Here is a 23,794-nt window from a genome sequence, read left to right as displayed (position 1 = left end):
GTTTGGCCAAGGGAGAGGCAGGGACCTCTTCTATGCCTTTATTTGTGAAATGTTTCTTGAACGGATACAAAGCTAGTGTCTGTCTGTAGGGAGGGGGAGAGAGTTAGTATGCGCCCCCCACCCCACCCTCCCTGCCGCGGGGGCTGAAGCCGGGAGAGGCTTCATCCTTCATCCTTCCCTCCATCTTGGCTGTGATGGGCCCAGAGAGGCCGTGGGGTGGGAGGGGTTCAAGGGCAGTTGGAGGTAAGGGGGAGCTGGGAAGGCCCAGGACAGAGCTGGCCTCTCCTGCAGGGACAGACTTCCCCAGGCTTGCAGGCTGGCAGGCAGATGGGCGGGAGGTTTGCTTCTCCCCCAGCGCAGTGGTTTCAAGTGGGCAGCAGGGAGGAGGAACTTCTCCGGGACTATCTCCGGAGACAGTCTCCTCCCAGCCCAGGGTCTGGAGCATCCTCTTCGGGCTCCTTCTCAAGGGAGGGTCCACTGTGGTGACTTCTCTAGTCCCTTTCAGACCTTCCTGCCTGCCTGCCCCGGATCCCAGAGGGCACTGCCCTCCGTCCTTAGGGTTGGGGGCAGGGAGCCGGCCTCAGTGGTGCCCGAGGCGGCTGGTAAGCCGTCCCGGGCTAGAGCCGCCGCTATGTCCACACTTCGAGGGGCATCACGCCTTCCTTGCTCCCCAGGGGCGGCAGCAAATTCTCTTCCTCCAGGAACTTGAGGGGGAAGTGGACCAGGTGACCCTGGACCTGGGTGAGCTCAGACCTGGCCAGAGGTGGGCTGACCGTGGCCAGGGGCTCTGCGGCCACGTACTCCCGGAGTGCCCGCAGGGAGCGGGTGGCGTTGGATGGCAGGCAACGGAAGATCTGTGATCGGGGGGCAGGGGGCATAGAAGCCAGTAAGGCTTGGAGAGACTCTGCCAAGAGTCCAAAAGCCCAACTGGGCTGGACACCCCCAGTTCTCACACCACAGCCCCCCACACTGACCCCGAGCTGCTGAATCCCATGACCTGCCCCCCACACTTTCATCTCTCTTCGGAGAATGGCTCAGTGGTGGGGCTCTCTCCATCCTACCCTGAACAAGACAATCCATGCATTTCCACACGGAGAGCCCCCTCCTCACCCCCTGCCCCAGCGCCCACCTGCTCATAGATGTTGGCATTGTTCTCAGCTGTGTCTTGCCACAGCTGGAAAAAGTCATCACAGACAGGGTCTTGGAGGTCCAGGTCCGGCCGGGCATCTGCCCCAAGAATCACACTACAGGACAAAAAGGTGCCCATAAGGTCAGATTAAGATCCTTGGAGAACCCAGGACACCTGGGTGGCTCAGTCGGTGAAGCATCTGCCTTCGGCTCAGGGCCCTGGGATCGAGTCCTACATTGGGCTCCCTGCTCAGTGGGGAGTCTGCTTCTCCCTCTGCCTCTGCTGCTGCCCCTGCTTTTGTGCTCTCTATCTGACAAATAAGTAAATTTAAAAATCTTAAAAAAAAAAAAAAAAAAAGGATCCTTGGAGAACTTGACTGCTTGAAGAGTTATGTTGCGCCTACCCAGATAATTCAAAATAAACACACGGTTAAATAGTAAAATAAGGGCAAATGAGCCCAACAGAGTTTTAATCTGTCTCTTCTTTGACCACTAACTTGATACTTTACAAAAAACACCAAACTATTTTTAGAGTATTTGCTTCTGATTTTTTTGATAGCCCTACTTTGCTGGGGCCCGGAGCCACATCGGGAATTCCAGTGCTACCTGTAAGCCATTGGCACACCTGCCCAGAAGGCAGGCCAGCCCCCTCCCAACCTCTTCCTCCCCCGCAGCACCCCGTCCCACTCTACCTGAAGCAATGCTTCCGCAAACTCAAGGCAAACCTGCCCGCCTGATATTCCCTGCCGTCCATGAGGGAGGGCTCCATCTCTGTGTCCTGGATCAGCACGGCTAGCTCACTGTCCCGCTTGCCCAGCAAGCTACGGTCATTGATGTTCGCAGAGCCTGGGACAGGTGCAGGACACGCTGTGTCTGCCTGAGCCCCGGGGGGGACCCTCTACCAGAGGACCAGCCAGTGTCCATCACCCCATCCCCCACTGCTGGCCTGGCTCCACACCTCCCCCCCTCCTCTCGCTGCCAGGGGTCCCGATCCGGGACTGACCAATGATGACCGTCCGGTCATCCGCGATGAGCATCTTGCTGTGGATATAGATGAGCTCTGAGACCGGGTGCCCGCCCAGCTCTCCGTGGGTGCGCAGCCCACAGATGGACATATAGTCCCTCCACGCTGTCCCCACTGAAAGAAAGATGGGGGAGGGGATGAGGTAACAGGTGCCCTCTCGTGCTGATGGAGCCCTGTCCCAGGTACCCCCCACTTCAAAAGGCCTAGAGCTGGGTCTGCACGCATCTCCTTGCAGCCCAAGACTACCTGCGGTCTCAGAGTAGTAGCAGCCCCAGAACCATGAGAAGATAGGCTCTCCTGCCCCGGGTCCAGGGTCTGAACCCCCCACCCCCAGCACTCACTGGCTGCTTTGAGGCGATGTAGGATCGAGTACTCCCCACGGCACAGGGTCCTGCGGGAGAAGAGTGGGTGAGGGAAGGGGAGGCTAGGGGATGTCAGGAGAACAGTAGACCTCAAAAGTCCAGCAGGAAGGGAGCGGGACAGACTTAGGGCAGGGGCACGGGTGGGTGGCCATGGGGGGGGGGTCACCTGTAGGTGAAGTGCAGAATGGCCTGGATAGAGTTCCCACCACCTGTAGTGATGTCACCCTGGAAACCGGGCAGCAGGGGCAAAAGCACGTAGACTCGGAAGCACTGCCCATGTCTGGGAAAGGGGGCGGAGTCAGAGGCGGGGCCAGACCCAAACCACGCCCCTCCCAGGTTTAAACCACACCCAGACGCCCATCCTGCCGCCAGTCCGCCTTACTTGTGGGCCTTCAGGATTCTGTCTACAATCTCATCGCCCACCTTGTTGAGAACGGTCCGCCCATCGGAGCAGCTAATGAAGAACTGATTCTGGGGCAGGGACCCAAAGCAGGCATCAGCCGCCAGGGCCCTGCCCGGCCCCCTCCGCTCCGGCGCCAGCCCCATCCCGAGGTTCCGGCCTGTCCCGGGCTTGCACACCTCTCCAGGCCCAGCCACACCAGCCCTCCAGGACTGATCCCACGGCTATCCTCAGTCCCTCTCCTCGGACGTCCCCTCCCTTCCCTGTCCCCCCACCCCGTCAGACCTCGATGTACAGAAAGTGCTGGCTCTCCCTGATGGTGTGCAGGTAGGCGTTGAGGATGGAGTTCTCCAAAGTCCCTGCTGACCAGCGGTCCACAGACCGCAAGACCTGGGGGAACAGGGAATAGGATGTGGCTCCTGACCGCAAGAGAGCAGTCTGGGCGGCTCTCAGGTCTGGGGCAGTGGGCTGAAGGGAGGGAGGGGTAAGGACAGGTTGAAAGGGGAGCCTCACCTGTACGGTGGCGCACTGGCCCCCGGGGAGCGTGAAGGGGAGCTGGTCTGCTGTGCTGGTGGATTTGGGCAGCAGGTAGGGGTACATGGGTGTCTTATACTTGGCCTTGGTCATCTGAGGTGGAGGGATGGCCGTCAGCGGGAGGCGGCTCCTTCCCACCACCAGCGCCCCCAGGATGGAGTGAGCACCTTGGTGAAGTTCCAGCGTTGGATGAAGTGTCGGGCCAGGTCCCGGGCTGGGAGACCGTGCACAGCCACCCCGACGTCCCGCCATGGCATCCGGGGCATGGTCTCCCTGTCAATGAAATCTGGGGGCCCCAGGAGAATCAGGGGCGAGGCCAGGGATGGTCTCTTGGGGACGGTTCCGACATCCCCAAGCGCTTCCGGCTCTGACAAGGAGCTGATGAGAGGGAAGGCCACGTTACCCTTGACCCAGCTCCTCCCGTTCACAGCCCCGACCCAGACATCTGCCCTTACTCCCTCGTCCTGGGGGCTGTGGAGGAGGGGACCTCACCCTCAAAAGGCCGGTCCAGCTGCACCCAGTCCTTCGTGATAAGATTGCTGTAGTCTTTGCCCAGCCAGAAGAGTTGATTTTGCGACAGGTCTGGGCTGCCTGGAGAGTCGGAGCCTGACGGGGGAGGCTGCAGGGGAACACACCCAAGCCGGGGGGCGGGGGGGGGCGGGCAAGCAGAGGTCACAGGGGGCCATACAGAGCCAGGGCCCAGGAGGAGAGAGGGGTACTGAAAGACCGGAGACAGAGAAACATAGAGAGTAAGAGTGACACAGATGGCTCCCTCCAGCCCTCAGTGGCATTGGATGTCCTAGAGGAGCGGGGAGGGGTGTGGGGGTGGGGAGGGACTCGGTGTACTTTCCAGCAGCTTCCTGGGGCCCCAGCAAGAGGAACCCCGAGGTGGGCAGCGCCTGGAATGGCTGGAGGGGAAAGGGTGTGCATCGACGCGGTGTTTAGGGCAGCTTGGGAAGGCTTTGGCGATTACCTGTGGGGCCGCTGGCCTGGATGGGTCCCCGAGGTCAGTCAGGCGGTAGTGCAGGTCATCCCAGCGGCCATAGGCGAGGTCCAGCCCCCCCAAGAAGGCCACTACTTGGTCCACGACCAAGAGCTTCTCATGATGGGCCCACAGGGTCACCTGGTCCGGGTGGCGCATGACCTGCCGCAGGTGGCGGGGGAGGGGTCAGGAGGGTGGGCTCTGGTGAGGGGAGACCCGAGGCGCCAGGAGGGAGGACGGGAAGATGGAAGAATGAGATGTTCGTTCGAGGACAGGGCGGGTTGGGGACTGGGAAGCCCGGGGGATAGGGCTGCAGTGGGGGGGGGCGGTCTCTGACACCCGAGTCACCTTTATGTTGTGATGCAGCAACATTAGGGCTCTCTTGCTATAGCCACTGTTAATGCCCAAGGCCAACTCCACTTCCTTAAACAGCAGGACAGACACACGGACACCTTCCTCCTGGTGGTGAGCGGGGGTGGGGGTGGCAGTGTGGGCATCAGATCCTAATGCCCCTTGCACAATGGCCCCTTTGCACCCTCCCAAACCCTGCCCCATGCTCGGGGTTGCTGTGTGAACCCCCACTCAGCCTGGACAGCCTCCATGCTCACACCTGGCTCTGATGCTCATGGCAAACTTGGCAAAGGGCCAGCTGTTCACCCGACCACCCGCTCGTCATGCGCACAGCTCCTCACTGCCTGTCACTGTCTACCCACCCATGTTCCCCACCACGTACTCACCCCCTTCTGTGCCACCCATCCTGCATCCACCCACCGCATCCCCGTTGGCACCCCCTCTGACTGCCTATTCCTTCCCTCTGTCCCCCTTCCCACCAGCCCTCCGTCCACCGGCCCCCACTTGCAATCATGGTCTGTGCGTCCAGTGACATCTACGGATGCCTGGACGTGGCAGCCGCTGTGCCTTGTACTGAAAGCAACGATGCTAGTCCAGTGAGAAAGGCAACACACATACGCCCCCCAGCCTCCGCGGAAACAAAGCATAATGGGCACTGGGAGAGACGTCTACACTGGCTCCAGGAGAAGCACGAAGAAGGAAGCTTCACATTCCCTACCTTCTCCCACACTGCAGTCCCTTCTAAACCAACACCCCCCCCTCCACGGGCCACCCCCTCGTGCCTCCCCTCCAGCCTGACCCTTCTCCTCACCGCCTTCCTCTTGAGCATAATGTCCAGTCTCCAGTCATCTGAATGGGCCGGACGCTTCAGGTAAATCTCCGGACTCAGCCTGGGATTCGAGGCAAGCTAAGCCTTACCCAGCCAGCAGCCACTCCCCCTGTCCCTCCCTCTGTGGCCTGTAAGCTGATCCCCTGCAGGCCCGACCCTGCCCCTTCCTGTTTGAGCTCTTCCCTTACTCACCACCAATCAGTAATGAAAATCTCCTCTTGAGCTTGCAGGATGGCATCCGCCACAGCGGCAAAGTAACCCGCCCCATTCACAAACCTGGGGGGAGGCCAAGCCAAGGAGGTCAGGGGAGTCAGAAGCCAGAAAGCTCTGGAGAGTGAAGACCGGAGGATAGCCACGGATCAGAGGTGACAGCAGGGTCAGTCAAAGATCAAGAGTGATCAGAGCAGTCAGTTGGATTACCAGATGTATCCAAGTGGGACAGACTTGCCAGTACAAGCTAAGTAAAATTAGAAACCACAAAATACAATAAATGAAAGGAGATAACGACTGGAAGCCTTAGTACGTCATATGTAAAGAGTTGTAACAAATCAGTAAAAAAAAGACATACAAGCAAACTGAAAAGTGAGCAAAGAATAAGAACTGACAGTTCACAGAGGAAATTAAAACGCTTGACCATATGAGAAGAGGTTCAATGTCACTAGTGAGGAAGAAAATTGGTAATAAGATAAAATAACAGGTCTTGGGGAGCCTGGGTGGCTCAGTGGGTTAAGCCTCTGCCTTAGGCTCAGGTCATGATCTCAGGGTCCTGGGATGGAGCCCCACATCGGGCTCTCTGCTCGGCAGGGAGCCTGCTTTCCCTGCGCCCCCCCACCTCTCTGCCTACCTCTCTGCCTACTTATGATCTCTGTCAAATAAATAAATAAAATCTTAAAAAAAAAGAAATAACAGGTCTTTAATCCACGAGATTAGCAAAAATAAAGACGACTGATAACTTGCAATATTAACATGTGGGGAAGTGAGCATTCTCACAGGCTACGGGAATACACAAGGGTTACAGCCTTCCTAGAGGACAGTTTGGCGGTATCTCCGGGAATATCGAGCACACATGTTCCCGAATACCAATAAATGCACACAGTCCTATTTCTAGGAATGCAACCTATTAAATGCTTAGACAAAAACTGGGTTCACTGCAGCATCGTTTAAAATGAAGAATAACCAGGGCACCTGGGTGGCTCAGTCAGGGAAGTGTCTGCCTCCAGCTTGGATCACGATCACGGCTCCTGCTCAGCAGGGCGTCTGCTTCTCCCTGGCCCTCTGCCCCTCCCCCAATCTTGCTTGCACACGCTCTTTCTCTCTCTCAAATAAAAAATAAAGATCTTAAAAATAAAATAAACAATCTAAATGCTTAATCCCTGAGGTGCCTGGATGGCTCAGTGGGTTAAAGCCTCTGCCTTGGGCTCAGGTTGTGATTCCAGGGTCCTGGGATAGAGCCCTGTGTCCGGCTCTCTGCTCAGCAGGGAGCCTGCTTCCTCCTCTCTCTCTGCCTGCTTCTCTGCCTACTTGTAATCTCTGTCTGTCAAATAAATAAATAAAATCGTTAAAAAAAAATGCTTAATCCCTAACACACAAATTAAGCAAAGAAAAAATAAACAACAAAAGCAAGTGCAGGATCTCATTTACATGTAAAACAAATAGCAGGGGCGTCTGAGGGGCTCAGTGGGTTAAGCCTTGGGGGGCGGTTGTGGTCGCAGGGTCCTGGGATCAAGCCCTGCATCGGGCTCTCTGCTTAGCAGGGAGCCTGCCCACCACCACCACCCCCGCCCCCACTTCTCTGCCTACTTGTGATCTCTGTCAAATAAATAACTAAAATCTTAAAAACAAAAACAAAAAAAAAAAAACAGTAACACACATATAAGCCTACAAAAGTATGCCGGAAAAGAGCTGAGAAGATAAACGCGAAACTATTGTGAGGGTTACTTCTGGGGAGAGAAATGGGCTGCTGGGAGGCGGGTAGGGAGAAGTGGGGCTGAGCACGGAGGGTTGTGCAATGAATGGAAACATACATGCTTAACGTGTTTCTGCGTCGCCTGAATTCTTATTTATTTCATTTATGTATTTTTTTAGGATTTTTTCTTTTGACGCAATCTCTATGCCCAAGGTGGAGCTCGAACTGACGGCCATGAGATCAAACATCGCATGCTCCCTGCACTGAGCCGGCCAGGTGCCCCTTGACATTCTAATAACTAACAGTCCCGTGGGATGGTGAAGAGCAGGGTCTCCGCCCCGGGGCTGCCCGGATTTGAATCCTGGCTCCACTGTTTACAGGCTGTGTGACCTTGGGCAAGTTCCTCAACCGCTCCTTGCCTCAGTGTTCCCATCTGCAGAATGGGGACAACTGCACCTGCCTCACAGGGTTCACCTGAGGCCTTCATAACACACATAAAGCACTTAAGACAGTTCCCAGCACACAGTAAGTACGACGTGAGTATGAGCCGTTAGTTCTGGCGTTAAAAAATAAGTGTTCACAGCCCGTCCAAGAAAACAAGTCTTCCCCGACTCCCTCCCTGCCTGTGATGTGGTTTAGCTGCCTCTGCTCTTTCCAGCTCCCGCCTCGGGCCATCCTTGTCCTCAAGGCTGCTGCCTCCTGCAAGCCTGTCCTGATATCCCCATGCAGGGCCAGAGGCTCCCCTTCTGTGCTTGGTAGCCCCACAACTACCTCTGGAATGGCAATCTGTCATTGCTTCGTTATTGAATCAGCTATTGGGCTGGCTTCTTTTCTCCTGCCACTGGGCCAGGCACAGAATAGGTGCTTAGAAAAGGTTTGTTGAATGCATGAATGAATCAGAGAGTTTTGAAGAGATCCTAAGGCACAGAGAGGGACAGCAGGGCAAAAGGGCGGGGAGGGGGGTGGTCACAGGAGGTCAGAGGTCGGGTTGGAGGAGATTATCGAGTAAGGAGGGTCAGAGAGATCAGAGGGAGATTAGATATCAGTGTGGTTAGAGGGCAGCTGGTGAAGGAGACCGGAGAAACCGCAGGGGGAGAAGGCAGAAGAGGTTCAAGGACTCAGAAAACAAGTGGGCCCAGAAGCCCACAGACAAGCTCTGAAGGGACGTCAGTGTCTCACCACCGGGCCAGGGTCCCAGGCCGGGGCGGGGCGTAGCTGTCATGTCGGTGCAGCTGTATGAAGTCCCTGCCCGGGCCCTGTGCCAGCTCCGTGATCTCCTGGCCCCACCACCGTGCCTGCCGGTAGCTGCCACACTTGAGAATCAGGGACCTGAGCAGGAAGAACAAGGGGAGCCTCAGCCCTACCCCGCACACACCCCCGGCCTTGCCCAGCCACCTCCCCTCTCTGGCTGTCCCCTCCTTCCCACTTCCTGCCTTAGTCCCTCGTGCCCGACTCCACCCGGACGAGGCATGTCTCTGCCTTCTGCACAGCTGGGTCACAGGCACAGAGGTCAGGAGAAGACCGGGCTCTCCGGTTTGTCGGATGAGAGAGTGAACGGAGGAAGGGATGGAGAGCCATTTCCCTCTGTCCAAGCCTCCTACTCACCGCAGCCCTCCCTGCACAGCCGCTAAGAGCTCCCAGGCATGTGGCCAGACCAGTTCCCTGGTTCCAAATCAAGGCCAGCCCCAGGGGCTGGAAATCCTTCCCCTCCTTCCACTTGCTCCCCCTCCCGGGTGTCCTTCACCCCCCCAGAGGCCCTACCTGTGGGAGGTGTCGATCCTGACCCCGTAGCGGGCCTCTGTGCTCCTCTTCCCCACGCGCACCTCGAAGCCAGGGTCGAAGAGCTGAACAAAGGAGATGGCGCCCGTCTCGAGGCACATGTACAGCAGGAAGGAGTCCTTCACCACCAGCCACCTGGAGCGGAAGGGCTCCGTCCGTTCCTCCCTGCCCGCAGGATCTCCTTCCTCACCCCTCCCCCCGAACACGGCCCGGCGGGTCCGCTCCGGGACCCACCTCTTGGACCAGCGGTAACACACTTGGTCTCGGCCACAGCACGTGAGGCCAGGGACTCGGTGGCCCCCGGAGCGCTTCCGGATCACTCCCTCCCTGTGGGGAAAATCAGGACAAGATGGCCCAAAAGCAATCCAGAGCCCCCCTCCCGCCCCCTCCCTGCAATGCTCTCCCCACCCTCCTGCGGGTTTGCTGGCTGCTGGGTGATGGGCATCGGACACTCACAGTCCTTTGGAGCCAAGGTCTGGGATAAAGGACAGCCGGCTGACTTCCAGGAATTCTGTCTGCAGAGGAAGACAAGGGCTCAAAGGAGAGACTTCGCCTTTCAGCGGGCCAGGGGCCTCTGCCGCCTGAGGGTCTGCCACCTGGAATGGCACAAGGGCCCAGCCCCCAGGGCCTTACCATGGCATGGTAGTTGCGGTAGAAAGACATGGTCAGGAGGCGGTTAAGGTAATTCTCCAGGTATTTCTGAAGCGGGGATGAGAGACAGAGACAGATGGGACCAGAGCCATTTTTGCACACCAGAAGCCTTCCCGGCCAGCCTGGTGTCTGGTCGCACCTGTTTGCTGGATGCATGTCTGCTGGAGCCCTCAGGAGCCACACGAGGTAGAGAGGGTATCTCTCGGTCGGCTGCCTCCCGGGCTGGAGGGTGGGCCACACCAAAGCTGTGGATGAGATCGGGGAGGAGGATCAAGAAGAGCCAGGAAGCAGAGAGCCTGGATTCCTGCAGCCCTAGAGATGGGATCCTGGGGGAGGACTAGAGGCTGGCAGAAGGCCCCCGATCCTAAGAACAGAGACAAGAAAAGGAGGGAGGCTGCCAAGGGCATTTTGGGCATCCAGCCCGGCTGAGCTATTGGCACAGAACCACGGACAGGGAGAGCTGGGCTGGGAAGGTTTCCTGGTAACCCGGGTCAGGGGAGGGGACCCGGGGGCCAGAGCTGGGGTGGGAAAGTAGCTGGGACAGAAGCATGGGTGGCTTGGAGGAGCGTGGGGACAGGCAGAAAGTGGTGCTGGGGGTTGGGTCAGGGGCTGCCCGTGCTGCCCCAGGGTGGGGACTCCTGCCCTTGACAGGAAGCGGGAGGGTCCCCTTACCGCGCCAGAGGAAGCAGACTCATCAAGACTTTGTGTCTCAGGAGGTCCCGGTGCAGCTCCTGAAAATGCCGGAACTTCTTCTTGGTCGTCCAGGTAAAGGCGCCGTGCGTCAAGCGGACAGAGTACAGGGTGCAGGTTCCCACCTGGGAGTGCAAGGGAGGGACTGAACGTTTGTCCCCTCGTTGGGCAGCAGCCCTCCCTTTGCCCAGCTCCCTGGCGCCCGCCCAGCCACCTTGGAGCCACTGGTGTATCTTTCAGTGCCCACCACTTGAGCGGTGACCGGGACCCCAGGGGCGAACACCAAGGGGCGCATTTTCAGAGGCTGCAGGTCGTAGATGGCCAGAAACGGGTGCATCCGGTCAGCTAGGAGGAGAGAAGGTGTTAGTGCGGACCCCGGGGGCTCTCCGCCCCTCTCCTCCCCGACGGCCATGCTCGCTGCGAACCTGGGTCCTCTCCCTCCTTTAGAGTGTCCAACTCATCGGGCTCCATATGCAACTGGCTGGAGTCCAGGTCGCCCCCAGAGGGGAAGAGGCTCGCGGGGGTCGCCGCCATCCTAGGAGCATAGGGAGGCCTCAGGGAGGTGATCCGCCCTGCAGCCCCGCCCTCCCCCTCCCACGGGAGCCCCTCTTCCCCGTCAGTCCGCAACGCCCCGCGGACCCGCCTCTGACCTCCATCCGGTACCCGGGTCCCGCATCCAGAATCCCTCGGCCCCGCCTCCCGGCCCGACCCGGCGCGCCCAGGAACTCCCGCCAGGCCGCGGGGGCCCCTGAAGCGGGCCGGAGCAGACGCGGGGCCAAGGGGGGGTGGTTCCCGGGGGGGCTCAGGCCAGGCCCGGCCGCACGCGAGAGGGGGTCCCGCGGGAATGAGGAAGTGCGCGTGCCCCGCCCGGGAGGAAAACCCCAAATCTCGGCAAAGTCCGCAGCCCCGCGGGCCCTGAGTGCCGCCCCCGCCGCCTCCTCACCCGCCCCGGGCCAGGGCCCTCCGCGGCGCCCCTCCCCGGCCCCTCACCCGCAGCCCGAGCCGGCGCCCGCGCGGGTCCGCCAGCCGAGGGAGCGGCGCAGCAGCCGGGCCCACACCCGGGCGGCCTGGGCGGGGCGGGGCGGGCGATCGGGGCCGGCCCCTGGGGGCGGGCCGCCCGGCCTCACCTCCCTGCCCGCCCCGTCGGGCCTGGCCCGCCCCCGCCGCCTGCACGCCCCGCGCGGTCCGTCCGAGCGCACGCGCCATTCCTCCGGGGCGCCCGCAGCCGGCCCCTCCCTCCCCGCGCGGCCGGCGGGGGCGGGGGGGCGGCCCCAGCCCCGACCCCCGCCCCGGGCTCGGGAGCGTGCACCGTGCCCTGCGCACTGGCCCCGGGCGGGACTCTGCGCGAAGCCGCTCCCCGGGGACCGGCGGGCCGGGGGGGGGGGGGGGGGGGGGGGGGGGGGGGAGTCTGGACGCGCTGAGGTTTCTCGAGGCAGGATGTACCATCGTTCCCGAAGTGCGGGTTTCCTTGTCTGTCCTCTTGACGGACCTCTGGGCTGTTCCAGTCTCTTGCGACAGAGCGTCCGGAGTACTCCTGCCGCGGCCTCGCGGGCAGGTGCGGTTCCCACTCTCGGGGGACAGCTGGGGTGCAGTGGGCGGGTCGGCGTGTAAGTCGGAGGGTCGGCGTGTAAGTTGGAGGTTGGGTGTGTAAGTCGGAGGGTCGGCATGTAAGTCGGAGGGTCGGCGTGTAAATCGGAGGGTTGGTGTGTAAGGGTATTTTAACGTTACAAGAAACTGCCAAACTGGTTTCCGAAATGGTCACTCCGCTGTTGCGCAGCCGGATGGAGGGATGTTGGTCCAGCTGTCCCAGGGCACTGGCAGCGTTAGATGCTGTCAGTCTTTTCAGTGTTCGCCATCCAGTGCGCGTGCACTAGCTGTCACCGGAGTTTTCTCTGCGTGTGTCCTGATGCTTCACGATGGTGACCATGTTTAAGCACTCGTTGGCCACTTGAATATCTTCTTTTGCAAAGTGTCTGTTCCACTCTATTGCTAATTAAAAAACAAAACCACATTGTCTTATCATTGAATCATGCGTTCTTTATATATTTGGTATTTTTACTTTTTTAGGTGCAGTCCAGCCCCAGCCTGGGGCTTGAACTCAGGATCCTGAGATCAGGGGTGGCAGGCCCTACCAACAGAGCCAGCCAGGCGCCCCTGTATTTAGGATGGAAATCCTATATCAGACACATGTAAAACAGATACTTTCTCACTTAATGGGGCATGTGTGTTTCAAATAAAGGTGCTTCTGGGGCGCCGGGGTTAAGCATCTGCTTGGGCTCAGGTCATGATCCTGAGATCTTGGGACTGAATTCTACATTGGGCTGTTGCTCTATGGGGAGCCCGCTTCTTTCCTGTCCCTCTGCTCCTCCTGCTTTCTCTCTGCCAAACAAATAAATAAAGTCTTTAAAAATGATAATAATTAAAAAAAGTAAAATAATGGTGTTCTTGATTTTATTTTTTTTTAAGATTTTATTTATTTATTTGACAGAGAGAGATCACAAGTAGATGGAGAGGCAAGCAGAGAGAGAGAGGGAAGCAGGATCTCTGCCGAGCAGAGAACCCGATGCGGGACTCGATCCCAAGACCCTGAGATCATGACCTGAGCCGAAGGCAGCGGCTTAACCCACTGAGCCACCCAGGCACCCAATGGTGTTCTTTAAAGAGAAGAAATATTTTTATTTCGATCGATTCGGGGTAATGTACTGTTATTCTGCAACCGAAGCAAATACAGTGTAAAATGGTGCGGCCCCCTTGAAAGACAGTTCCTCAAAATGTTAAGCATTGAGTGATACGTCATCAAAAGAGTATGGCCCTGGCACAAAAACAGACCAACGGGACAGGGTAGAGAGCCCAGAAATAAACCCGCATCCGTATGGTCAATTCTTACCCAGCAAAGGAGGCCAGAAATCCAGCAGGAAAAAGTCGGTCTCTTCAGTAAACAGTACTGGGAAAACCAGACAGGTCCATGCGAAAGAATGAAGCCGGACCACTTTCTCACACCACAGACTAAAATAAACTCAGACTGGATGAAGGACCTCAATCAGAGGGCACAGGCGGTGAGGTCTCTTTCTAGATGCATCTTCGGAGGCGAGGGAAACAAAAGCAAAAATAAACTACGGGGACTTCCTCAAAATAAGAGGTTTCTGCACAGTAAAGGAAATACCAAAACTAGGGGCACCTGGGTGGCTCAGTGGGTTAAGGCCTCTGCCTTCGGCTCAGGTCATGATCCCAGGGTCATGGGATCGAGCCCCGCATCGGGCTCTCTGCTCGGCGGGGAGCCTGCTTCCTCCTCTCTCTCTGCCTGCCTCTCTGCCTGCTTGTGATCTCTGTCAAATGAATAAATAAAATCTTTAAAAAAAAAAAAAGGAAATAACAAAACTAAAAGACAACCTACTGAATGGGAAAAGATATTTGCATATGGTGGATCCAATAAAGGGTTAGTATCCAAAATCTCTGAAGAGTTTCTTCGGGGCGCCTGGGTGGCTTAAGTTGGTTAAGTGTCTGAGTCTTGATGTCAGTTCAGTTCTTGATCTCGGGGTCTTGCTTGGTCCAAGCCCTGTTTGAACTCGGGCTCCATGCTGGGCGTGGACCATGCTCAAAAACGGAAACAAAAAACAACATGGACAGCTCAACACCAAAAACCACAATCTGACCTAAACACGGACAGAGGACCTGCACAGACATTTTCCCAAAGAAGACTGACTGGTGGCCCAGAGACACGTGGAAGGGTAGATGGTCCATGTCACTTAGTCATCAGGGAAATGCAAATCAAAACCACAGTGAGATGCTACCTCACAGCTGTCAGAATGGCTAATACGAAAAAGAAGAAGAAAGCAAGCATTGGGGAGGATGCGGAGAAAAAGGAACCCTCGTGCTCTGTCACCGGGAATGTAAATTGGTGCAGCCAATTGGTGCAGCCACTGTGGAAAACAGCATGGAGGTTCCTCAAAACACTGAAAGTAGAGCTGGGTGCATGATCGGGTAATTTCACTGCTGGGTGTTTACCCGGAGGACACGAAAACACCAATTTGAAGGTAGACGCACCCCTATGTTTTTTTTTTTTTTAAGATTTTATTTATTTGTCAGAGAGAGAGGGAGAGCGAGCGAGCACAGGCAGACAGAATGGCAGGCAGAGGCAGAGGGAGAAGCAGGCTCCCCGCCAAGCAAGGAGCCCAATGTGGGACTCAATCCCAGGACGCTGGGATCATGACCTGAGCCGAAGGCAGCTGCTTAACCAACTGAGCCACCCAGGCGTCCCGACGCACCCCTATGTTTATAGCAATGTTACTTACAACTAAATGTCCATTGATTGATGAATGGGTAAAGATGTGGTACACACACACACACACACACACACACACACACACACACGGGAATGTTAACCATAAAAAAGGAGGGAGATCTTGCCGCTTGTAACAACATGGATGGGTCTGGACATTATAATGCTACGTGAAACATGTCAGAAAGAGACAAACCATGTGATTTCACTTACGTGCAGAATTTAAAAAATAAAACAAACAGGGATGTCTGGGTGGCTCAATTAAGTGTCACTCTTGATTTCGGCTCAGATCATGATCTCAGGGTCCTGAGATCGAACCCTGGGTTAGGCTCCACACCGGACACGGAGCCTGCTTAAGATTCTCTCTCTGCAGAGGTGCTGGGCGGCTCAGTCGGTGAAGCGTCTGCCTTCGGCTCGGGTCATGATCCCAGGGTCCTGGGATGGAGCCCCGCATCAGCTCCCTGCTTAGTGGGGAGTCTCCTTCTCCCTCTCCCTCTGCCTGCTGCTTCCCCTGGCTCTTTCTCTCTCTCAAATAAATAATCTTAAAAAAAAAAAAAAAGATTCTCTCTCTCCTTCTGCCCCCCCCCCAACATTCTCTTTCTCCCAAAACCAGGATGGACAAAGCATGAACAGATCTATAAATATAAACCACTGGTTGCTGGAGAGTGTGGGGTGAGCAGCAAAGTGGGTGGTGGGGAGTGGGAGGGCCAGGCTACCCACTATGGAAGGACGAAATCATGGGGATGACAGGTTCAGCACGGAGGTCATGGTCAGTGAGACTGGAACAGAGTCGCATGGTGATGGGTCGTAGTTACACCTGTGAGCACAGCGTGCTGTACAGACCTGTCCGGTCACTGTCTGATCCCCTAAAACTAAGGTCACATTGTGTGTAAACTATACATCAGTCAAAAGAAAGACAGTGAGGGGCGCCTGGGAGGCTCAGTTGCTCAGGCAGATGATGCTTGGTTTCTGCTCAGGTCATGATCTCAGGGTCGTGGGATCATGTCCAGAGAAGGGCTCCGTGTTCAGTGGAGATCTACTTGAGATTCTCTCTCCCCCTCCCCTTTCCCTGCTTGCTCTCTCTCTTCCCCTAAAATAAATATAGAAGGGCGCCTGGGTAGCTCGGTCAGTTAAGCATCTGCCTTCGATCAGGTCCTGGGACTGAGCCCCGCTTCGGGCTCCCTGCTCAGCACAGAGTCTGCTTCTCCCTCTCCCACCCCCCTTGCTTGTGTTCCCCCTCTGGCTGTCTCTGTCAAATAAATAAAATCTTGAAAAAAAAAAAAAAAGAAAAGAAAAAAGTGGTATAGCCCCTACGGTGCGATACCACGCAGCCATGGAAAGGAATCAAGCACTACCACGGGCCACAACAGAGCGACCCTTGGAAACAGGGAGCGAAGCCAGACACAGCAGACCACACAGGGTAGGAGTTCATGTACGGGAAATCCAGAGACAGGAGGTAGCTTAGTGGTGGCCAGCAGCCGGGGAGGAGAATAAGGCGGGGTGACTGGAAAGAGACACAGGGTCTCTTGAGGGTGATGGAAACGTTACAAAATTAGTCGCGATGTCTGCACGGCTGTGAATATTGCAAAAACCACTGATTTGTGTACTTTAAAAGGGTGAATTTTACAAAAGTATGTCGGGCATGCCCATAATAGTGATACTACAAAAAACACAAGGAAACTGCAGATACACAGAACTTGGGTGAATTTCAAAACCATTAAGCCGACAGAAATGGGACCCAAGAAAGTAACACCATGTGGCCCATTTATATGAAATTCTGATTGGGGTGGCTAGTCTCTGGGTGTACACACTTGCTAAGACTTCTAGGACTGTACGTGGATGTGTGTGTTCATGTGCATGGAGATTTGTACGTCCATTGAGCTGTTTGAAAAATATGAAACAGATTTCTGACGGTGGGGTATAGGCAGGGGGGCTTCCCAAACTTTGCTGCACGAGGCACCCCCAGGGAAGGGTAAGGTCACGTTCACACTGCTCTCCGGGGGATGGGGGCATCCAGAGTTCTTGCCGCAGGTGCTCCGGGCCCCCAGGCTTGGCTGAGGGCATCAGTGCCTGAAGGTCACCGTGGGGTTCAGAGGGGCCAGGGTCAGCCTGGCAGGGGTAGGCGTGACCTTGGGCAAGTTGCCCATCTCCATGCCTCCAGCTCCTCAGCTGGGAGAGCAGGACGGCAGTAACACTCGGCTCGAAGGATCGCAGACAGGCTGACACCAGGTGACGAGTACAAGTCCCTTGAATCTACCTGGACAGCATTGTGCATCAACTAGGACCGTCCTCCGAAAAGGGGGCAAGAGATACCAGACTGTCCCACGGGAACCAAATGTTCCCCCACCCTGCAGGTCTCATTCTACAAAAATAGACTATTCTCTAAAATCTGACATCCTGGGCATTCTGGATTCTCATGCCAGAATACGAATGAGCCCCCTGCGGTGTTCCGGCCGGCACCGGGTTTTCCAGCTTTCGTGTGGCATGTCTGTGTGTCCCAGCCCCTCAGTGTCTGTATCTGCCATCCCTCCCCTTCCAGCGTCCTCCTGCTTCTCCCTGCATGCCAGAGAGTGCCCCAAGTGAAGGGGGCACAGAAGAGAGGTGTGTGACTGCGGTACCCGTCCACCTCTTCCCTCCTCCCTCTTCTCCTCCGTCCATCCCCTGGCGCCTGTAATCACCAGGCAGTCTGAGGCTAAGTGGTAGTTTGGGCTGCGCTGGGGGGGCTTGGAAGCCACACCCCTCCTCCTGGGGACCTCCTGGCCATTCCCCAGCATCCTGGTGTCCTCCACTGTTGAGATGGGTCTCAAGGGGGCATGGTGCTTCCCATGGTGTGGGTGCCGGAGACAGCGGGGGACTGAGAGAGAAGCAGGTACGGGGGGAGAACGAGGAAAATGGGGGTCGCTCTCTCTCTCTGGGGAGAAAGGGAAATGTTCAAACCAGCGAAGGGAAAAGAATCATTTGTTTCCCGGGATGGGAGGCGGATTCTCCACAGGACTGGCCAGTGCAAAGCAAGGAAGTGGAGCCCCCTGGTAAAAAAAATTATGAACACCTCCAAGATGTGACAGCAAAGCCTCCCAGCACCCCCCGGGGCCTTCTGCATGTTAGGCCGTGTGTGACCACATAGGTCGCAGGCCACTGAAAGCAGCCCCACTCTCTCAGCGTCCTCTGTCCCTGCCTCAGGATGCTCCCTGGCCTCTCTCCTCCTCCCTGCAGGGAAGGAAGGGGAAGGCTGCCCCACAGCACCCTTCCTCCTCCTCTCATCTCCCTGCAGGCCTGGATCCCGCGGCCCCTCCAGACCCGAATCCCAGCCCAGCTCCAGCCCCCATCGTGGCCGAGGGAGGGATACCCTCCTCCGGCGCTTACTTCAGCCGGAAAGCCCGACTCTCCTTCCGCCACCAGCTGCACGACCTCGCATCCGCCAACGACTCCACCATCTGATGGGGACGACCAGGGGCTGAATGTCCAGGAGGCTTTGCAACCTTCCCTCCCCAGACTTCTCCATGATCCGCCTGGGCCCAGGCCCTCATGACCTTGTCATGAAATATACTCAGAGCTCACCCAGGGCTGCGTGCAAGGGAGCATGTGTGTGCGCCAGGGTGGTTGGTGGCCCAGGCCAGGGGGCCGGGTGCTGGGGTGGAGGAGGGGAGGGCAGCCCGGAGCGGAGGGGCCAAGGGGCTGGTGACCATGTTGCTGCTGATCTCCCGCGGAGCCCAGCTGGGGCTGGCAGAAGTGGGTGTGCGGTGTGCTGAGGTCCAGCTGGGAGCTGAGGGCGGCGCGCTGCTGGGAGAGGCCAGACGGGACTGGGGAACCAGGCCGGGAAGGATATTTGCTACTTCCTGGCAGGCAGTGAGGACGCGTCAGTGGGCCAAGCAGAGAGCCTGCTCCTCTCACGGATGGGAGATAAACACAGGAGTGGGCAGAGGGGGCGACGGCTGCGGAGGAAATTACACGGTGCTGAGAGAGGGGGATGGAGGGCGCTGCTGGAATCAGGTAGTTGGGAGGGAGCTGCTGAGAAGGTGGCATTGGAGCTGGGACCCGAACGGTCAGGAGCCAAGTGGAAATCGGGAACCCCCGTGTCGTGTGGACTCTCGGTCACTGATGCTGACAGCGGGGGGAGTGGGGGAGGCTGGGCACAAGACGGCAGGCGCGACGGCCAGGAAGCCTCCTCTCAGTTCTGTCTTGAACCTAAAACTGCTCTAAATTTTCTCTGATGGGAGGCCAGGCCGGCTCCATCGGTGGAGCATGCTCGGGACTCTTGGTCTCGGGGTTGTGAGTACAAGCTCCACGCTGTGAGGAGAGACGCCTTAAAAAAAAAGTTTATTAAAAAAAAAAAAAATCAGGGAGGCTGAGTCCTGGGCAGGAAAACAGGAAGTGTAAGGGCAAAACCCATGAGGTCCTAGGGAAGAGGAAAAAAGCCAGTGAGTAGAGTGTCACGGAGTGGGTCCTTGATAGGTGAGGTGGGCCACGGAGAGGAGCCAAGGTATGATCTTAGATGGGACAGCGAGACATCGAGGAAGATCATGCAGGGGATGGCACGCTCTCACTTACATGGAAAGGTCACTCCGGTCGCTCTACGGACAAGGCTGCAGGAGAGCAAGTGTGGCAGCAGCAAGGTCATGGATGGGCCTGCTGCCGGCCGGCGGCCAAGTCACGACGGTGGCTGGGATCAAGACAGGGGTGTGCAGTGAGCACAGCAGAGCTGTCCAATCGCTAGAAATTCCTGTCACAACACTTACGGGAGAGCGGCGTGCAGATGGCAACAAGCGGACGGACGGAGGTTCTGGGACCTAATGTCTGGCTCCGTGCGGAGTGCAGGGGACGGAGGAAGCTAGGATGCCTTGAGGGAGGGAGGACTGGGTGAACAGGTTTTGCAGAAAAGTCAGAAGTTCTCTGTGAGTTATTTATTTTTTTAAGGATCTATTTATTTATTTTTTAGAGAAAGAGAGCTTGAGCAAGCAGGGTGGGGGGGTGGGGGCAGAAGGAGAGGGGATCGTAGACTCCCCGCTGAGCACGGAGGGGACACGGGGCTCCAACCCAGGATCCCAAGGTCATGACCCCAGCCATGATCCAGAGTTGGACTTTTAAGTGACTGAGCCACCCAGGTGCCCCTCTCTACGGGTATTTTAAATTTGAGGTGCACAGGGCCACCTGGGTGGCTCAGTGGGTTAAAGCCTCTGCCTTTGGCTCAGGTCATGATCCCAGGGTCATGTGATCGAGCCCCACATTGGGCTCTCTGCTCATCGGGGAGCCTGCTTCCCCTCTCTCTCTCTCTCTGCCTGCCTGCCTCTCTGCCTATTTGTGATCTCTGTCAAATAAATAAATAAAATCTTAAAAAAAAAAAAATTTGAGGTGCACGTTTGGGATCAGACGTCTTCCTCTGCTCTTTGGCACTTAGTGCAGGACCTCCCGCCTCCTTAGGAAGCCTCCCTTGTAGCCTCGAAAATCCCCCAAGGCAGAATCGTATACTAGGACCAAGGTTTCCAACGTAGTTCCTACAGTTCCCTTATCCTGAGCTGGAGGGAAAACGGACACCGTGACCACATGTACACACTGAGCTCCTCTGGGTCCCCCACTTGAGTGGGGATGGCCGTGGGGGCCCAGAGTCTGCCCTCAGCCTCCCACCCCAGGGGCTGAAGATCGGCTCACCATCACACCCCTGTGGGAATGACAGCTTTCAGGGCTGCCCCACAGCACTCCCAGCCCCCCCGCCATATCCATCTTCAACGCTAGTTGCAAACAAGGTCCACCTCTGTCCCCAAAGCGAATGCAATCTCGCTGCTGCTCCTGACAAGATGAGGTGACACAGGTGGGTGTGGAGGGAGGGAACCATGAGTTTGGGCCAGAGATCCGAGGCCCTCTGGCCTTTGGGTCAGTAGCCAGCCATGATGACAAGCAGGAGGTAGGTCAAGGGGACGTGGCCCCAGGCTCAGGCAGGATTCTGACTTCTGCCCTGGGCTGGAACAGGGAAGGGGGTGGGCCGTTTCTTGGGAGCCCCCATTTCAACCATACCTTGGTGTCCTAAGGACCTGTTACGGTGGAGGAAAGGGAGTATGGGGGAAGGTAGGCTGGACAAGAGGTTTGAAAACCACTCTTGCAAAGGCTTGTCCCTCCCCGCTCAGAGCAGAGCTTTGCACACACAGGAGTGGGCCAAACAAGCACAGGGTTGAGGTCAAGAAAAGAACCTCAAAGTAGATTCTTTCGGACAAACTGTTTATTGAAGTTTACGTCACTAGGGGTGTCTCCCATTGTATACCAGAATTCCGGGAATCAGGGCGGTGGCAAAGTGGCAATGGTGAATTTGGGAATCTGGTCTCCCAAAAGTACCTGCCGCTCCACCCCTGATTCTGCGATGGCTGCTAGGCGGATCACCCCTCCGCTGGAGCCGTCCCGCTCCATGGCCAAGGCAAGAGCTGCGAACAAAAGAAAGCTGAGGTCAGGGTCAGATGCCGGCTTCACAAGGAGTGAGGAATGGATATGTGGGTGGCTTGGATATGAGGGTCGGAGTTCACAGGCCCAGAAAGCCAAGTCCGCACCATTGGCAGTGAACTGCAGACATTCGTCCTTGGTCATGCCTTCCCGGTAGGTCGCATCGACGTAGCCATAGATGTAGGAGCTCCCGGAGCCCCCGATGGCGAAGGACTGCCTTACCATCATACCCCCCATGGGCACTGAGTACACCTGCCAGATGGAAAGACGAGAAGAGTCACTGGCTGTACCAACGGCAGCACACGGACATACAGCGGTCCGTGTGGGACTGGTCTGGGAGGAGTTACTATTAAGTGAGGTAGAGACTGGGAAGAAAAACAGAAAATGGCTGGGGTGGGGAGAGGATCAAAGGCCTGTGCTCTGCTGGGGGTGGGGGTGGGGGATCTCACCTGCCCTCCCTCCTGGGGGTCCCAGCCCGCAATGATGATTCCTGCCATCAGGTCCTCCCGATATCGGTAACACATCTCCTTGAAGAGGCTGGCCGCTGTGTGGACCAGCGGAGGCTCGTTCAGCTCAATGCTAGAGGGTGGGGAGAGTGACAGGAAAGGTAGCGTCCGGGCCTGGGAGTCAGAGAATTTAGCACCTGGGGTCCCAACTCCCTGCGAACACCCGTCCCTCCCCTGCCCACAGGTACCTGTGGAAACCAAGCTGGTAAGTGACGGCATCGGCTACTGCCTGGGTGTCAGCTGCTGAGCCCGAGCGGCAGCAGAAGATGCGGTCGTGAATAGGGGTCAGCTTGTCAGTCACTCGATTGGCGATGTAGGACCTGCAGTGTGGCAGGGCCGTGATGGAGCGATCCCACTTGTCTCCCACCCCTATCCCACTACTACCCACTCCCAGGGCTCAGCATTTCCCATTAGTTCCCACCCAAACTGAAGCTAGCAGAGACTTTCGCAAAAATGTCACCAAAGCGTGAGAAAGGGAAATTGGGAAGTAGTGGGAGCTGGAACAGATCCTTCAGTCCAAGGAGGGGAGAGATCTCCCCGCGCGGGGGGCTGTGGAGAGTAAGGACGGCCTGCCAGGCTAGGAAGGAAGGAAGGGAGGGAAAGACGGGATGCCCGGCCAAGACCTGTCCGGAGCTCACCCAGTGGTCGTCCTGGAGTCGGCTCCCAGAACCACGCCCCCTTCAAACTGCACGGCCATGATAGTGGTCTGGGGGAAGGAGAAGCGGGTGAGTCCTGGCCCTTCCCATTCTCCCGCGTACGCAAACCCCAACGATCCCTCAGTGCAGTCCCTAGAGCACGCAAGTCGTGCGCCACCGACCCGCCAGCAAATCTCCCAGGGCCCCAGCACCCCCGCACAGTATCAGGATTCCAATCCCCACATCCCCAAAGGCCCACGCCGGCCGGAAACCCTCCTCCCGCGAGACTCCGGGCTCCGCGCTCCGGCGTCCCTCTCCAACATCCTCAGGACACCTCTTCGGCGCTCCAGCATCAGACCACCTCGATCCCCCGCCCTCCCGTGTTCCAACCCACGCAGGCCTCCTCCTCCCATCGCATCCAGCCTTGCGCACATCTCCTGAATCCCGGGTGCCTCCTCACCCCTGTGGAGACTTCCCGGCTTTCCCAGTCCGGGGTAATGGCCTCGGAACCCCAGGCCGGCGCGGACCCCAAGCCTCGAGCGGCTACTAAGGTGGCCGCCATCTTCCTCCTCCGGCACTGCCGCAAAGCAACTGTCGTAAAGCGCCCTGTCACTCTTCAGTCAGGCGGTGGAGCCGTCTGCGGGCGAAGCTAAGTCACGATTGACGGCGGAAGGGAAAGCAACGGCGCAGGGAACATTCTTTTGCGACGGTGAACGCTTGACGGCAGGGTGGCCGGCCGACGCGCAGAAAAGCGTCCACGACGGTGTGGATGGACTACGTTTCCCATCGGGCTGCGCGGAACTGACGTAATCTGAAGGGCGTCGCGTTTCAGAGTCTTGGGGTGCGTTTGGGTGTCTCTGAACTAGAATGGCCGCACGGGCCTCGCTTCTCTTGGGTGTATACACCTAGGACCGTACACCCGGAGTGGAATTGCTCGGTCACGTAGGAACTCAGGCTTGGGGCGCCTGGGGGCTCAGTCAAGAGTAGGCCTTCGGCTCAGGGCATGATCCCGGGGTCCTGGGATCAAGCCCCACATCGGGCTCCCTGCTCGGCAGGAAGCCTGCTTCTGTCTTTCCTTCTGCCTGCCGCTCTGCCTGCTTGTGCTCGCTGTCAAATAAAGACTTGAAGAAAGAAAGGAACTCTGGATTTAGCATTTTGCGGAAATGACAGTTTCCCATAGCAGCTGCCCCCGAGGGTGCATCCGTGAGCACCGTGTCTCTCCGCGTCCTCGCTGACGGTCACTGTGCGCTTCCTGTTGTGGCCGTCCTCCTGGGCGCGAAGGGGCATCTTGGGTGGCCCCCACCCCCATTTC

The 23,794-nt window shown here is 57.4% G+C and overlaps 3 protein-coding genes across 5 annotated transcripts; 1 reads left to right on the top strand and 2 right to left on the bottom strand.

Annotated features, from left to right (window-relative positions):
* On the bottom strand, positions 1-11,733 carry PLD2 (phospholipase D2). Of its 3 annotated transcripts, none has more exons than XM_047707174.1 (25): positions 11,627-11,733; positions 11,062-11,171; positions 10,851-10,981; positions 10,619-10,761; positions 10,086-10,191; positions 9,929-9,994; positions 9,752-9,810; positions 9,530-9,622; positions 9,278-9,430; positions 8,696-8,845; positions 5,803-5,886; positions 5,593-5,671; positions 4,779-4,889; positions 4,422-4,592; positions 3,941-4,067; positions 3,616-3,734; positions 3,428-3,541; positions 3,200-3,304; positions 2,897-2,985; positions 2,681-2,794; positions 2,494-2,543; positions 2,132-2,266; positions 1,821-1,974; positions 1,130-1,244; positions 1-854 (listed from the first exon to the last, which is right to left on the bottom strand). In XM_047707174.1, the coding sequence occupies exons 2-25, from the start codon at positions 11,168-11,170 to the stop codon at positions 630-632; spliced, it is 2,802 nt and encodes a 933-aa protein (XP_047563130.1). In that variant the 5' UTR covers position 11,171; positions 11,627-11,733; the 3' UTR covers positions 1-629. The 3 variants fall into 3 exon arrangements, with proteins under 3 accessions (XP_047563130.1, XP_047563129.1, XP_047563131.1); XM_047707173.1 differs by lacking the exon at positions 11,627-11,733 and adding an exon at positions 11,287-11,557; XM_047707175.1 differs by lacking the exon at positions 11,627-11,733 and adding an exon at positions 11,287-11,563 and having other exon boundaries at positions 748-1,062.
* Positions 11,734-17,531: 5,798 nt separating this feature from the next.
* Positions 17,532-18,359, top strand: C16H17orf114 (chromosome 16 C17orf114 homolog). Its single transcript, XM_047709327.1, has 2 exons — positions 17,532-17,784; positions 18,187-18,359. The coding sequence occupies exons 1-2, from the start codon at positions 17,712-17,714 to the stop codon at positions 18,351-18,353; spliced, it is 240 nt and encodes a 79-aa protein (XP_047565283.1). The 5' UTR covers positions 17,532-17,711; the 3' UTR covers positions 18,354-18,359.
* A 2,749-nt stretch (positions 18,360-21,108) lies between these two features.
* Positions 21,109-23,103, bottom strand: PSMB6 (proteasome 20S subunit beta 6). The gene is made up of 6 exons (XM_047708990.1): positions 22,943-23,103; positions 22,486-22,553; positions 22,036-22,167; positions 21,791-21,920; positions 21,449-21,593; positions 21,109-21,325 (listed from the first exon to the last, which is right to left on the bottom strand). The coding sequence occupies exons 1-6, from the start codon at positions 23,042-23,044 to the stop codon at positions 21,183-21,185; spliced, it is 720 nt and encodes a 239-aa protein (XP_047564946.1). The 5' UTR covers positions 23,045-23,103; the 3' UTR covers positions 21,109-21,182.
* Between the last annotated feature and the right edge of the window lie 691 nt (positions 23,104-23,794).

Source organism: Lutra lutra, chromosome 16 (assembly GCF_902655055.1).
Source record: "Lutra lutra chromosome 16, mLutLut1.2, whole genome shotgun sequence".
NCBI lineage: Eukaryota > Metazoa > Chordata > Mammalia > Carnivora > Mustelidae > Lutra > Lutra lutra.
This window is presented reverse-complemented; position numbering and strand designations above follow the sequence as displayed.